Below are 17,567 nucleotides of genomic sequence, written 5' to 3' on the forward strand. Positions count from 1 at the left end.
AGTAAAGAAGTATATCAGTTGGGGCCAAAGGATCAAGGTCACAACCAAAGAAACATGGAATTCTGCACAACAAAAATTATATTGTCAACCATGTGTCTTCATGGAGTTTGTGGATAACTTGCATGTTGGTTGAGAAAGAAGTAAATCGATTTTGGGTACAAAATTCAAAGTTACTATGACTGATAAAAAAAATGGTTTTGCATAAAATCTTTCTGTTCAAGACCACATGCCATGGCCCAGATATGTGGAGGGCTTGTACTGGAGGCTGTTGCTTTTGGGATCAAACTGAAATGTTATTGTGGCTCAGTGAAATAAAGTTTGTTCTCGAGTACGTTCCTGAACCAGATACTCTGGATGGCTTGCATTTCAAGTAATGAAAATCCAATAGATTTGGGGCTCTAAAGGACAGAGGTCATGTCTCATGCTATATAATTTTGTAGCCGAAGGGGATTTTCTTCCAGATATTTTTGTTTTCTCTCTTAAATATAATATATAAAAATAGTCAATCTAGTATAAAATTCGCCCCCCCCCCCAACAATCATATGGTGTGAGACAGAGTTCTTAATGAATGGTGTTGTGATTGAAGCTGGGTCTTTTTAAAATTCAAGTTCCCCAGGCTACCAAGTAGTTTGAAAAGTTTTCTTGCTTTGATATATATATATATATATATATATATATATATATATATATATATATATATATATATAAAACTAATTATATCCTTTATGAGGCAAGAAAAAAATCATCGTTTTCATGAATTGGTTGGTCCCTTATTGCAAGGAAGTTCACACAAGTGTCTCTAATGGCTTCATGCAATTTCATACCAACTGATCACATCAAATGTTTTTGTTTTGCTCTATCTAGCACTCAGCATGTCGTTAAGAAAAATTTGAATTAGATCACTTGATACTCTTACTTCAGTGAGTTACTAGGTTATTATTTGTACTTTAGGTTTATGGGTCACCCTTTGCCCTGATATTAAAAAAAAAATAATCTTGGTATTAATGATGCAGTCACACAGTATACATTGAAATATTTGATCATCCTGTATTGTTCACATTTTTTTCTGCACTGATAGTTAGTTTACAGATAAAAACTCAGTTGATGTATATTGTAAGCCCTTTGAAGTTGATATCTGTGTTGTGCTGAGTTTACAAAAATACTTTTGACAAATCTCCAGACCCTTGCTTCATGTTGTTAGTTGGGAGAAATTAGATATTGATTTGTTCCAGGATGTTTATTGTATGCCTCTAGTTGTTTATTTCTTGGCTGTGCCAGGTATAGATTTGGAGCCAGTTATAATTTGAACAGTTTACACCTATCAGTCTGATATGAAAACTTGTTTACATAGTTGTCAGTTTCCAGGGCACTTGTTTACATCAGTTGTTTATCTGTGCCCCTAACTTGGCTTTGGAAAATGTATTGCACAGGAATTGTTTGTACATGGGCCCCAAGCATCAACAGTCCCACAGATAAATATGTTTGTTCAGTAAACAAGGTATATTTTTACTGCTGGTGTGCTTTGGATTAACCAAGTGCAAACTGTCTGAATCAATATTCTCTGCCCTTAAAACAGCATAGAAATGCAAGCTTTTGTGATGTTTATGTTGCAAAAAAGAAAGGAAGCTTGTGAGAGGAGCTTGTGTTGCAGTTAATTTCACAGTGAGTAAAAAATTATATGGGTCAGGTTTCCCATGACAATTAGCACATCCTATTACTGGCTATCCATGTCCTTTTGGAAGTGATTTGCAGTGTGTGTGTGTGTGTGTGTGTGTGTGTAAATGAATTTTCGTCATTGATCAGGTTTGTTTCAATTTGGGCGATGCATTTTATTTCTCCTTTTAAATGGAGGATACATGCATGACAACTACTAATTTACAGTGCGATGTTATTTATAACATTGAATGTTATTGTTATCATGAAATAATTCTATCTCTCAGTGGAGATATTTTGAAACTCTGATACGGTGTTGAACAGATGTATTTGTTTGTGGGGGATATGTTTGGGTTTCATTCATAAAAATGCAAGCTGTCATGGCATAAAGAACCTATATAAGGCCCCTTTGGGTTTCAGGGATGATGTCCCCTTCTGAGATCCAACAGCTGTGGAAAGAAATAGCATCTCAGTCAGGGCTGGAAGACCAGACACTTAAAACTACAATGAATGGTTTAGGGGCCACTGCATCATTAGCTGCACTGTTGCCAGGTGGTCCACAGGGACTACTACCTCAGGGTCCTGGGTCTTTGTTTGGAGTGAATGGCCTCCATCAGGACAGTTACTTGATGCAAGGTGAGTCAACATTTTACTGAGATAGAATAGCTCTTTTATACACCGTAAACCACAATATTTAAGCAACAAAAGAATAGATTTATAAAAATTTTATTAGCAACAAGGCAATATATATATATATATATATATATATATATATATATATATATATATATATATATATATATATATGTATGTTTGTGTGTGTGTGTTTTGTTTCCAAGATAAGTTTTAGTGAGACTTGTCACCAGTGGCATTACATTCATTCATTGGCGGCTCAGTGTCAAGAGACGATGTGAATAGCACCCTTGGAGTGTCGTCTATTTCTGGGGTTTTGACATCATCTGCTGTGGCTGTGCAGGCCTATGCACGAGTGACAGTCCCTATTGCAGTTGGTGCAGACATACTGAGTTGCTGGGGTTGCTGCTGCGCTCTTATTTCTCTCGCGTTTCTCTGCCACCAGCTGGCTTCCCTTCACATCAGTGACTGCTATGCCCTTGCTGACCATCAGTCTCCAGGTGCCTCAGTCCTTGGCCTGTACTGAACGTAATTCAAAAAACATTGGTATTTATTATTTTAAATGCTGAGAAATAATAAGTGTACACTGACAAGAGCAAGATCTGGAAGCCAAACTAAAATGGTGTAGCTCATTTCAGTTCATTAAACAGATTGTGGTAATGTTTTCAGGAGTCACATGATACACTTTTATTACAATAATATAAGTGTCCAAGGAAAATATGAAAGTACAGTGCAGTCAAACTGGAGGTGGCAGAACTGTCCAAAAAAATAATTTTATCTAATTTTTATTGTACTATTAGTGCATTAGTATTATTATTTTCCTTAAATGTCACTCTATAATGTTGCATGTTCCCCAGATGTGGAGGGTTGGGGTTGATGTCCCCAGCTCTTAGGATCCTTTAAGTAACGCTGCATATTGTATTTTTCACATGACATAATTTATGCAATCCCCCATGTACACTTTTTCGCTCTGCCACATGTTTCTGCCAAGCAAGAATGGTTCATTGGCAACAGTCTTTTTCATGAATGATCATGGCAAAATGCATGGTGGAAAGTACACAATCAGCAAAATGCATAGAAAGTACACAATCAGCAAAATGGATGGAAAATACACAATCAGCAAAATGCATGGTGGAAAGTACACATTCAGCAAAATGCTTGGAAAGTGCACATTCAGCAAAATGCATGGAAATTGCATATAGTTGGCTGCAGGACTTTATTAAGTGGTTGAAAAAAGATGTTACTGAAACACACTGCTTTGGCTAGTGTGCAAGAAAAACATATTGCAGGAATGGACATTGCTTCTCAAACATGCCACACAAATGGGCAAAAATACTTTGAACTTATGAACACGAGCCTACTGTTAATGTTGTCAGTGTTTTTAGGTCAACACAAACATCATTTAATTTTTTGTCATTATGAAAGTAAGTTTCAACTTCATCAGTTGGTTCTGCAGATTCTAAAGAATAAAAAGGCAAATGACTTTTGATTATTCAGTATAAGTCATTGTAACTTGCAAAAGGTAATTATCATTTTGTCACCTCTAGAATTGGTATGTGTGTGTGTGTGATTAGGATTTTTAATGTAGCTTGAAATTTTTTTCAGTCATATCACTACAATGTCTGCAATGTAGCAGTTTATAGTGATGTCTGGCACTCGGGCATCATGCCTCAGACATGTAGCATGATGTCCCACCCAGTCGCATTATCCTGACACACGGCCGACCAGTCCTAACACTAACTTCTTGATGCTGAGTGCCTAGCAAGGCAGCTGTTAGTTCCATTTTTGTAAGTCTTTGTTATGACTTGGCCGGGGTTCGAACACATCACCTCCCGCTTCCGAGGCAGATGCTCTGACCACTTGGCCACCGGAGCGGTCAGTATTGATATGAGTATCAATATGGAAAATGTTGATACATTGATGAATGATATATAAATGAATCATGTCACTCCTAGCCCTTTAGCTGCTGTATTTTCTCCTTCAGCTACAAACTCTACTGCTTTCAGGGGCCCCGAGTGGCCGAGTGGTCTAAAGCACTAACCGTTCCGGACCACTGCCATCTCACCTCTGTCTGTGTGGATTTGAGTCCAAGGCTCAGCTAACATGGGTACATGGGAAAGCCTGTCAGTAGCTTTTTGTGGGGCGGTGGTTCTTCTCTGGGTTTTCCAGGGTTCTTCCTCCACCAGTTATACTGGCCGCCTTGTATAGCCTATCTTGTGCTGAAAAATGGCGTTAAACCCTAGAACAACAACAACAACAACTACTGCTTTCACTTTTCCTTTCTTCTTAGCCCATGGGACTGAGTGTGATTGTCCTTTTCTTCTGAACCCATTGGACTGAAACAATAGTGTTTTATCCTTTTTACTTCTGCTTCATCATCCAGTCTGTATGCAGCCTGGAAAAGCAGCTGACATCCAGAATGTCAGCCTTCAACACATTGCTGCCTTGTATGAAACATACAACCAAACCTGACACACACACCCAACTGATCTGCTTTTAAATCTGTAGTAATAAACACTGCTCTGGTGGCCTAGTGATTAGAGCATCCGCCTCAGAAGCAGGAGGTCGTGGGTTTGATCCTTTGCTGAGTCATACCAGAGACTTATAAAAATGGTACTAACAGCTGCCTTGCTAGGTGCTCAGCATTAATAGGTTAGTACTGGTCGGCCTGGTGTCAGGATAATGTGACTGGGTGGGACATGATGCTGCATGTCTGCAGCATGATTTCCTAGTGCTAGAAATCGCTATAGACTGCCACACTATAGACATCGTAGTGATATAAGTGAAAAATTGTTAAAGCTATGATAAAAATCCTAATCACACACACACACACAGACACTGTAGTAATAAATTTTTTAAATAGTATTCAGTAAGTGCAAAACAAAGGACATGGTGACCAGTTTGAGTCTAGCACCTGATCTAATGGATCAGCATGAAATGGCCTGAAAGGTTGAATAAATATCATTGATACCTAACAGGCAGTCTGATTGGTTGTACTTATCATTGATACCTAACAGGCAGTCTGATTGGTAGTACTTGTCATTGATACCTAACAGGCAGTCTGATTGGTAGTACTTGTCATTGATACCTAACAGGCAGTCTGATTGGTTGTACTTATCATTGATACCTAACAGGCAGTCTGATTGGTAGTACTTATCATTGATACCTAACAGGCAGTCTGATTGGTAGTACTTATCATTGATACCTAACAGGCAGTCTGATTGGTTGTACTTATCATTGATACCTAACAGGCAGTCTGATTGGTTGTATGTTATATTGTGTCAAGAATGAAATTGGCATATGAACAGATGAATAATCTACGCCTGTCTGTAATCTGCATTCTAGAAAATCAACCATCACATTAATGCATATAAATGGTGCCACAATACCACTGGGGGACCTTCTGAAAATGAAAAGACTATCAAGTTGTTATGTGCATTGATTATGTATCATGGATTGTATCATTAATACATGAGACACATCTGATTTTGCAGGGAAATTCTTTCATCAAGGACTTTCAGTTTTGTTTAGTGAAAGTCAATCACCCAATATGACCAAGTTTACTATAAATGGAAAACCATTTGAACAACTTCAAAAAACTGTCATCATACTTTGATCAAAAGACATAATTAATTCTGGTAAGAGGATTTTTTAAGTTAATTTAAATTATGCCAGTCCACTACCATTTATGGCCACCATTACTAAAAGAACAATAACCTTATAATGACTTAAACTAAAAGACAGAATTTGATCAAAGAAAACTGAGAAAATTCTGGGATAGATGGCATTCAAACACCTGATGCTGATCTGTTATAAAATATAGCCACTGTTAATACAGAAAGAAACAATATCAAATTCTTCCTCAAAAAGTGCTAATAGAATTTGATCAAATTTGACAAAAAGCATCATCCTGACTCAGATTTCTTATGTGTAAAGCATCATCCTGACCCAGATTTCTCATACAAAATGCTGTCTCGGCTGACTGCTTTTTGCATTTGGCTATTAGGCAGATGTCAGTCAGGTGAGGAATCTCAGGACTGCTTGGGCTGCTTGTTTCTTCCACTGTTTTCCTGTGATTCATAACATTAAAATTTACACATGATGTAAATGTGAAGTCTGCAAGAGCTACCTTGATTATTTTTCCTGTTGTATTTCCTGACATGTTATTGTTTAAGCAATTAAACATGTGTCACTTTGCATTTGATATCATTTCCTTACAGTGCTTTGCATCCTAATTACCTCTGTTACCAGAAGTGTTGTACATGTTGAAACCAAGAGTGCCTGGAACATGTTGTACATGATGGCACAGAACAATTTATTATGGATCTGTTCTGTTTATTTTGTTTAGGTCATCATTAAAATGAACTTAATAAAATCATTTTTGTAGAAACATCATTCTGCAGATTTTTGTCTGTATCATACTAATATTTGCTTCATGTTGGACTAGAACATGTATAGTGGGTTTAAATCTGTAGCATGTTGACATTAGCTTAACGAGTTTGACAGATTTATGACAACAATTATCTACATTTCCTACCTGCTAAAAGCAACAAATTATGACAGCCTATAAACATACATCAAACAATATAATTTTTTCTAATTACTGTGGACTGTACAGTGTATTATTTTGGTGGCAATAAATACATATATGGTTTAAGGATGATACAACTCCGATTAATAGTGTGTTAAATGTTGCTTTATGTATTTGTGTTATGGAAATGATCTAGTTGTACAGGACATTCACAGTTTTTGTTTGAAGATATACAAATCAGCAAATAACAATTTTTCCAAACCCACCACATGTTGTTGTTCTTTTGGAGTTTAATGCTAGCCAGTATAAATGTGGAAGAAACTGGAAAAAATTCCAGGATGAAACACCAACACATGAGAAGCTAGTGGCTGGCAAGCATTTTCACATATCCACACTGGATTAGCGGTGTTGTGGTTGTTATGGGTATCAGTAGATAAGCCGTTTTTTGTATCAGATGATTAGCAATGTTATGGTTGTTATGGGTGTCATCAGAAAAGCATTTTTTTTTGGTTATCATCAGAAGATAAAGTTGCTACATGAATGTCCACTGTGGCCACCACAGCAGAATGGTAAAATAATTTGTCCATCATAGGATTGGTGTGTGGTACTGGAGAGACAGGAATATATTTATGTGAGCCATTCTTCTAGGTAACAGTATAGTGAATACAGCGTGATATAGGAACTCCCAGTTAGTCAGATTAGGGTACACCATTAGTCAAATCTTGATTTTAGTTATATGTTGATATTAGTCAAATCTTGATATTAGTCAGATGTTGATATTAGTCAGATGTTGACATCAGTCAGATGTTGATATTAGTCAGATATTGACATCAGTCAAATGTTGACATCAGTCAGATGTTGAAATTAGTCAGATGTTGATATTAGTCAGATATTGACATCAGTCAAATGTTGACATCAGTCAGATGTTGAAATTAGTCAGATGTTGATATTAGTCAGATATTGACATCAGTCAAATGTTGATATTAGTCAAATGTTGATATTAGTCAGATGTTGACATTACTGTGAATTGTCAGTTGTCTCAAGTCATTGAGAAACATGAATTTTATCTGGATAGTTTGTTGTCCAAGGAAGTGATAAATGTTATGACTCTGTGGTCTTAAACAAAGTAAGCAAAAAAGGGCAAAATCAACAAATTTATTAAAACTCAACAAATAGTATTTTTCCCCTGAAATACAGAGTGCAAATTAAAAAGAAACTTAAGTATTATGAATTAAATCCAAAATAGTCCTAAAAGTTCACACATCTAAAATTATAAACTTATAAACATTTATGAATTCTGCTGGTGTTCTAAATGAATTCCAGTGTTGAACATGCAGATATGGCCTGAAATGTGCTGATGTTCCATTGTTAATTCTTTTTCTTAAATTTTTTTAAAGATGACAAACACCAGGTAGATCAGGAATTTCCAAAGTGAAAATGATTGTCTTGAACTCAGATGCAAATAAACATTTAAAAAATTATCTTAAAGTTAGTCTACTCTTCATGAACAAAAATTAAATACAATATAGATATACATAACATAAATTTAATTAGACAAGTCCTATACAAAAGAGATATTTCATTGGTCAATGTGTGAGAAGTCATGATAAAAGTAGTTCATTTAATTAATGTTTTATTGTATCACTTGATCCTTGAATATATATCTCACTCATGTTAAAATTTTAAATTCGTATTTTTTAATAAGTGTTTGCTAATGAGTGCATTTTAATATGAAACTGCATTTTGTTTTCCCTAGGTGGACTTATTGGGCAGCCACAAGTCAGTTTTAAGTTGGAGAGTAAAATCAGTGCTGATGACCACATTAATCCCTTGTTCAGGCATGGCCTATGTAAGTGGCCCGGTTGTGACAATCATTTTGAAGACTATGGCAGCTTCCTCAAGTAAGTGATGAGCTTCTCTACCACTTGTTTTAATTTAAAGGCTGAAGTAGTTTGAATAAAGGTTATACAATGCTTACAAAGTTGATTCTGAATGCAAATGGTACTGTACTGAGATCCAGTAAGACCATCATATTGGAATGGTTTTTAATAAAAGTAAAAAATGTTACCTGTCACTAATGTTTAGCTTACACATTTTCCAAAACCATTGACCATGCCTGATCCACCATGCTCCTATTCTACAAAGTCTTAGAATGCATGTAACGACTCATTCTGACTTGACATCGATGGCCCATGCACAACAGCACCGCCTCATTCTTTTCTGGACAACATATTGTCAGATTTGGAAAATAGGCACTTGAGGAAAAAAATACCTAACAACATTTTTTAATTTTATAAAATGTTTGTTTGAACAAGAACCAGGAGAGGCCCAGGTGTTTCTTACCACAAGGCCTGTGCTCACACTCTACAGCCCTGCTCCTCAGGTCTTCTCCCCTGGAATCTGAGACTCAATTTGGTAGCCTATTAGGCAGCACTCGTTCAGACCACCTTGGCAGGCAACATTCATCCATGAGATGGAGAGGATGGAAAGGCAAGGCATTGAAGTATATGGACTCTTCCCTGTTTCCCAAGCTGAGGGATGCATGATGATTGGTGGGCCCTTAACTTAGTAAAGGAGGGTTTACATTTACATTTCATAGAGTTCGCTCTTCATTCAAGGACTTTCATCTTGGTCTGTCAAGAAGCTATTGGAAGAGGTGAACACCTTTCTTCAGAAGGGCACATTAGATCATAGACATAGTACCACAAGTACTACATCATGGAACACATTATATCATAGTACTACAAGTACTACATTATGGAACACATTATATCATAGTACCACAAGTACTACATTATGGAACACATTATATCATAGTACCACAAGTATAACATTATGGAACACATTATATCATAGTACCACAAGTACTACATTATGGAACACATTATATCATTGTACCACAAGTACTACATTATGGAACACATTATATCATAGTACCACAAGTACTACATTATGGAACACATTAGATCCTAGTACCACAAGTACTACATTATGGAACACATTATATCATAGTACCACAAGTACTACATTATGGAACACATTATATCATAGTACCACAAGAACTACATTATGGAACACATTATATCATAGTACCACAAGTACTACATCATGGAACATCATGGAACACATTATATCATAGTACCACAAGTACTACATTATGGAACACATTAGATGCTAGTACCACAAGTACTACATTATGGAACACATTATGTCATAGTACCACAAGTACTACATTATGGAACACATTATATTATAGTACCACAAGTATAACATTATGGAACACATTATATCATAGTACCACAAGTACTACATTATGGAACACATTATATCATAGTACCACAAGTACTACATTATGGAACACATTATATCATAGTACCACAAGAACTACATTATGGAACACATTATATCATAGTACCACAAGTACTACATCATGGAACATCATGGAACACATTATATCATAGTACCACAAGTACTACATTATGGAACACATTAGATCATAGTACCACAAGTACTACATTATGGAACACATTAGATCATAGTACCACAAGTACTACATTATGGAACACATTATATCATAGTACCACAAGTACTACATTATGGAACACATTAGATCATAGTACCACAAGTACTACATTATGGAACACATTAGATCATAGTACCACAAGTACTACATTATGGAACACATTAGATCCTAGTACCACAAGTACTACATTATGGAACACATTAGATCATAGTACCACAAGTACTACATTATGGAACACATTAGATCATAGTACCACAAGTACTACATTATGGAACACATTAGATCCTAGTACCACAAGTACTACATTATGGAACACATTAGATCCTAGTACCACAAGTACTACATTATGGAACACATTAGATGCTAGTACCACAAGTACTACATTATGGAGCACATTATATCATAGTACCACAAGTACTACATTATGGAACACATTATATCATAGTACTACAAGTACTACATTATGGAACACATTATATCATAGTACCACAAGCACTACATTATGAAACACATTAGATCGTAGTACTTCCGCTCCGGTGGCCTAGTGGTTAGAGCGTCCACCTCGGAAGCGGGAGGTCATGGGTTCGAAACCTGGCTGAGTCATACCAAAGACTTATAAAATGGTACTAACAGCTGCCTCGCTTGGTGCTCAACTTTAAGAGGTTAGTGGTAGGACTGGTTGGCCTGGTGTCAGGATAATGTGACTGGGTGGGACTTTATGTTTCGTGTCTGCAGCATGATGCTCCAGTGCTAGACATCACTATAAACTGACACACTGCAGACATCGTAGTGATATGACTGAAAAATTGTTAAAAGCTACGTTAAAAATCCAAATCACACACAGATCCTAGTACTACAAGTACTACATTATGGAACAGATCTGGCGTACTTGTCAGTAAAGCACTTATGTTATTGAAATATTATCTTATTTTGGAGCAAAAATATCCAAAATACATGTGAGCTGTTAGCTATGTATATGCCCCTTCAGACAGCAGAATGTGCACATGGGTAAATGAGCACAGAATATTATTCATATGCAGGTAAGGAACGGATTAACATCATAAACAATCAACAGACTAACCCTTGTACAGCTAGAACAGATTAACATCTGAAACAATCAACATACTAATCCTTGTACAACTGCAGGTGATTAAATATTAACATCAGAACAATCAACAGATTAATCCTTGTACAACTAGAGGTGATTAAAGATTAACATCAGAAACAATCAAGAGACTAATCCTTGTACAACTTGAAGTGATTAAAGATCAACATTCGAAATAATCAAGAGACTAATCCTTGTACAACTAGAGGTGATTAAAGATGAACGTTAGAAATAATCAATAGATTAATCCTTGTACAACTAGATGTGATTATAGATTAACATCAGAAACAATCAAGAGACTAATCCTTGTACAACTAGAACATATTAACATCAGAAACAATTAACAGACTAATCCTTGTACAGCTAGAGTCATTTCATTAGACCTCTAACAGTGGAATAGAAAGAGGGATGTAGTGTTAGGTAAATATTGAACTATGGCTGTTTCCTCCTGCTGCTCCTTTTTGTTCTGCTCCCACTCCTTTTTGTGTTAAGGTTGGAGCTTCCCGCTTTAGATAAAATCCTGGCAGTATCTATGCAGAGATGAGATGGCAGTAATTGGTAAAGATGAGTGTCTTAGAACTCTTAGCCATCCTGGGCTTCCAGTCACATCTATTCAGGGGATGAACAGAATAGGTTCCTTTGCCCAGATAAGGCACTTGGTTACCATTTTACATCGTTAAACATTGAAAAGGAAGGGCAGGAAATGGCAGTTCCTTGTTAAAGGACTTGGCTGATATTTTAGCATCCACCATCTCTAGATGGATTTCAGTTACTGTCAAGAAAACTTATCATCCACTTGCATTCATTTGTAAGTATTAAAGCTTTTGAAGTTAAGGCTATCATTGCTTCTTGAACATGTATCATCATTCAACCGTGTAGGATATTATTTAGCCTGTATCATCAATCAACCTTGGAGGACATTTTGATGGCTACATTCCGCTTGTGTCCTTATCAGATCTGATGCAAGGTATTATTTTTCTTGGTCTAACAGTTGCCAGACAAACAATGACCAAATTTAATATAATTTGGCAGCAGCTTCTGTAGATGCATCTCCATAGGGTAAGGTCATTAACCTCCCTTTTTATTTTGAGTAATTTCGTTCCAGTTGAGGTCATCAGCCTCACTGATTATGTTGTGTAATTTTGTTCCAGTTAAGGTCATTAACCTCCCTCCCAACTGATGAATTCAGCAATACAGTAGTGACTAAGTAATAAAGTTGTTTTGTTTATTAGGGGCACTCCTTTTGAAGTCTTTCATTATCAAAGTGGGTCATTGTACGTGTTCTACAATATTTTAGAGTTGGAGGATGTCAAGTCTTACACAAAGGTTTTCATTGCAAAAGGGTAAGATAAACAATAGTGACAGGTGAGTAATACACCAATAAAGTTAGTGTTATCCCCACCCGGAACTAAATTTTTGTGGATAGTGAAATTAATGGTTTTGTTATGTGTTTAGGCTCTTACAAAATGTAACAAGAAAAAAGTGAAGGCAACAACTATTGTAAAATTCCTTAGAAAAACAAGGTAAAAATGAGAAAATGAACATTTTGGTTTTACTAATCAAATCTAAAATTAATCCAATTATTAAAAAATAGAAGACCTATTATTAAAAAGTCCTATATAAAACTGAGTTCAAATCCTGATGAAATTGAAAATGGGAGACGATGACGTCTGTTGTAACCTGTAAAGTGCTGCAGTGTCAACAGTCTCTTGTTAAATGACAGAAAATATTATTCCAGTTTTTAAATTCTGTATAAATTTTGATAAATGTCCTTGTCCAAGAATAAATTTAGAGTGCTAGTACTTCCATGGAAAAGAAACCCTTACAAATAATATGAAGAAAATAAAATAATTGTCCCAAATCTGGACACAACGTAAAACAGCTTGACTTCTCAAGTGTTACAGTACGAATAACTGTTCTTTCTCAAAACATCAGTAATAAGTATAACTACAATGCAAAACAGATTTCCGGACGTAGGTCAAGAGTTTATCCTTCTGGGAAAACCAAAAATTTGTAACAATAAACACGTGTTAATTGTCACATATGCCAAGTATGGCCTTGATGTCACTTAATGAATCTTACTCTGATAAAGAATTTAATAAAATATAAAAAAGATTGTTTATTACAACTGTCACTGATTTCTGAATCAAGGTCAGGAACTTGGTCATCATTAGATGCAGTGTCTCTTTAAAGTTGTTTACCTCAAAAATTTATTTTAAAAAACAGTCAGAACTGAACTCTGTTTTAGACAATATCAAATCCTGTAAACAAAGTTACCTTATAATATCATGTAATGGAATAAAAAAAATATAAAACTAACAAACAAATTAAATCAAATATAAATAAAATAAAATATGCATAACAGTTTCCAGATGGGATTCCATTGTTTCCATAAAAGAATCATAATGAATCGACATTAGCATATGGAATTGCCTGTAAATAAATGTTTAAATGTTAATTATTATAAACAAGTTAATGAAAACAATATTTTTTGAACAAAGTGTGTCATAGAGAATGATTTTTTTAAATATAATTGATCAGTGTTAAATATACAAATTTGATTTTTGTATGAACTTCAAAGGAGGGTTAGTATGATTTGTTTGTTCTTTTTGTTAATTTTGAAGGCACTTGAACACAGAGCATGTGTTAGATGACCGCAGTACAGCACAAGCACGGGTACAAATGCAGGTTGTGAACCAGTTGGAAGTACAGGTAACCATTGCTTACTAACCTGAGGAGGGGGGGTGTCCCTATTTGTGACACCGATTGACTGGCAAACTATCTTTTTGTATATCATAGTGCTGTTCTGTTCATATTGTTTGGATCTCACAATTCACCAGATTTCTCCCCTGATATGCCCATCAGCCACTCAACAGGATCTAACTATAAAATGGGTTTTATCAGACTAGAATGGATCGTCTGCTCTCCATCATCCAATGTCTGCCCTCTCTACACCTAAACTGCTTGGAGGATAATTTTGAAATCATTACTCCTCCTGGACATACGGTTATGAGGACGGGGGAAGGGGGCAGTAGAAGACATCTTATGATGTCTAGTTGGTCCTAAACGAAAATGGTTCCACTTTGACATCAAGAACAGCTGTCACAGAAGTCATTTTGAAAATCATGTTTTGGTGAATGGACAGTCGTACCATAGGCTTTCACTAGAAGACTTCTTATGGTATCTAGTTGGTCACTTTCAGTGTGACTACCATAGTAGCCATTTTGAAAATTCTATCATTAATCCTAGATAAAAAGTCATATCAGCATTGGTTTTACCCCAAAAGACTTGTTACAAGGTGTATTATTAATTTATTATGTAATTAATCTGGTTAATTTCCCAGATTCCTAAAAGTTTTATTAGATTAGATTTGCATGCCATTGTAGCAATGTGTGTGTTTTTACAGGCCATTTTTGCAATTAGTGTTTCTACAGCTTTTTAAGCACAGTTTATCAAAACCATGGTGATAGACAAATGAAATTTGACTTGCATGTTTGTAGGAATATGCTAATTTTTTATTGTAATTTTATTTGTGTTAAATAATTTTTGGTCCAGAATTTTAGCCTCATGACCCATTTCTTTGACAGATATTAAACTGTTAAATATTAATGGCAGAGTTTTTATTGACTGAATCAGTTTGCTCCCCATGACCATTTATTATGCAACCATTTCAGGTCTTTGGGTCATTTATTGTTATGCTTGCATTTCAGTTCAGGATGGTTTTGAAATAGCCAGTATGTTATGCACCAGTGCAGATAGGCTTTTGTTTTCAATAATCCTTTAAAAATGATTCTGTTAAAAAAACATTCCAAAACCTAATTATAAATAAACATACCAAACCAAAGTTTAAATAAACATGCAAACACCAAATTTTAAATAAACATATAAACACCAAATTTTAAATAAACATATCAACACCAAAATTTTAAATAATGTCATTGCAATGACAGTATCTTCTCAGTTCTTGGGCATGTAATTAAGACAATCTGAGACTTTTACTCCCTTGTTTATCTTGTATACCCTGGCTTGACCTAGCTGCCAATTATTATGTTGCTATCAATCATCCATGATCCTTGAAAAATGTGACTTTTTGTGTAGCCAAATAAATGGCACTGGATGCCTGGTACTAACAAAAATAAATCTTTTTATTGGATATTTCTCCTTATAAAGATATAAGAAAAGGACTTCTATGGAAACTGTTGTCAATTTTTTGACCCAAACTAATTTTTGATGTTGCTATTTAATGTTATGAAATTAAGTAGTTCTAATATTCTTATAAAGTTTTATTTAATTGGTATTTTAAACATCAGACATGAAAAGATGCTAACACGGAGGATTAGAATGGCTATTTCATACATTATAATTATGAACTTTCTGCACTCCCTGCTCCATATTTTGACCAACTTCACGATATTCTGTTACAACAGAGAAATCATTTTGTACAAATATTACGTCCAGCATGCACCCTGAATTGTGGACCAAGTTTCTTGGCATCTTTATATCCCTTGCTACAGTCCTTACAACAAGTACAGTAAAATATGTTTTTTTAACTTCTGATTTTACCCCTAAATGAAGAGCCCTCCCCCCCCCCCCACCCAATTCAAGGCTCTCATATATGGACTTTGACTATAATGTGACAGGACAGAGATATGGATTATTAATGACAAGAAAGATGTCTGTTAGGCCCAGACAAATCCCTGGAACTCTTCCTTAAGGACTTTGACTTTAATGTGACAGGACAGAGATATGGATTATTAGTGACAAGAAAGATGTCTATTAGGCCCAGACAAATCCCTGGAACTCTTCCTTAAGGACTTGGACTATAATGTGACAGGACAGAGATATGGATTATTAGTGACAAGGAAGATGTCTGTTAGGCCCAGACAAATCCCTGGAATTCTTCCTTAAGGACTTAGACTATAATGTGACAGGACAGAGATATGGATTATTAGTGACAAGAAAGATGTCTGTTAGGCCCAGACAAATCCCTGGAACTCTTCCTTAAGGACTTTGACTATAATGTGACAGGACAGAGATATGGATTACTAGTGACAAGATGTCTGTTAGGCCCAGACAAATGCCTGGAACTCTTCCTTAAGGACTTTGACTTTAATGTGACAGGACAGAGATATATGTAAGTGGTGACAAAATATGTCCCATAAAAATTTCTGGACTATATTATATGCACTTTTACTTTTTATTGGGACAGCAAAGAGATATGGATTAGTGGTGATAAGAAAGATGTTATTTAAAATAAAAGACGTGATTTTTGTCATGAAAACATGAATTAGGGAAATAATGAATACTATGTAAAACAATCTACTTTCTTTTTAATAATAATAATAATAATAATATTAATGACTTTATTTAAAGAGAGTAACATAATTAGCTAAGAACTAATCTACCTTGAGGCCATCATACAAAGGAATTTATTTATTTTAGCTGCATCGCTGAAGCCACTGGATATATTGGGTTTGGAAGAAGGAAATAGAGTGGGCATTTCTAATTTCAACTGGAATACTATTCCAGAGCAAAGCTCCAGAGTATTGGAAACTTTTTAAAAATAATTCCTTATTTTGTTTGGGAATTTTATGCTGTTTGGTAGACGTGGATCACATATTGGGTAATGTTTTTTTTTTTCTCTTATGATAATATTCATTTTCCCCCCAAATGTGATGGTGCTGTGTGCTTTCCCTGATCAAAAGTTCCATGTGAGTTCCCTGTTGAAATGTTGTATAAAAAGTTCTTGTGAGTTCCCTGTTGAAATGTTGTGATCTTATAACAGGAAGACTAAAATACTGACCTTAAAATATCGGGGACTTTCTGAATTCCACTCCAAACCTAATTCCATTGTATTCACATTACAAAATTTGTCCATTCTTCTTGTCATGTACCAGCATCACAGAATTATGGTAGCTTATTTGGTAGAGTGATAAATTCGTAATTCAAGGATCTCAGGTTTGATACCCATCCGGGGCAACTTGGGACATCTGCCTCATTGTGTCCTTGGAAAAGGCACTCCTATTTCATTAGTATAATATAACTAGTAATACTCAAAAAGTGCCCTTAACACCAGAAAAACCAAAAGCCAATCACAGACTGACACTATCATAGTATGGGAG

At 35.5% G+C, this 17,567-nt stretch overlaps 1 protein-coding gene across 4 annotated transcripts in view; it reads left to right on the plus strand.

The window, feature by feature from the left end:
* The window catches only part of LOC149788551 (forkhead box protein P1-like), a 143,103-nt gene that overhangs the window by 68,225 nt on the left and 57,311 nt on the right, over positions 1 to 17,567 (plus strand). For all 4 annotated transcript variants that reach the window (XM_089974580.1, XM_089974581.1, XM_089974578.1 and 1 more), the window contains 3 exons: positions 2,074 to 2,289; positions 8,574 to 8,718; positions 14,070 to 14,157. In XM_089974580.1, coding sequence (XP_089830706.1) covers positions 2,074 to 2,289; positions 8,574 to 8,718; positions 14,070 to 14,157 — 449 coding nt within the window. The remainder of the gene's footprint in view (positions 1 to 2,073; positions 2,290 to 8,573; positions 8,719 to 14,069; positions 14,158 to 17,567) is intronic.

Source organism: Sinohyriopsis cumingii, chromosome 11 (assembly GCF_028554795.1).
Source record: "Sinohyriopsis cumingii isolate HCF-2022 chromosome 11, ASM2855479v2, whole genome shotgun sequence".
In the NCBI taxonomy this organism is placed as follows: domain Eukaryota; kingdom Metazoa; phylum Mollusca; class Bivalvia; order Unionida; family Unionidae; genus Sinohyriopsis; species Sinohyriopsis cumingii.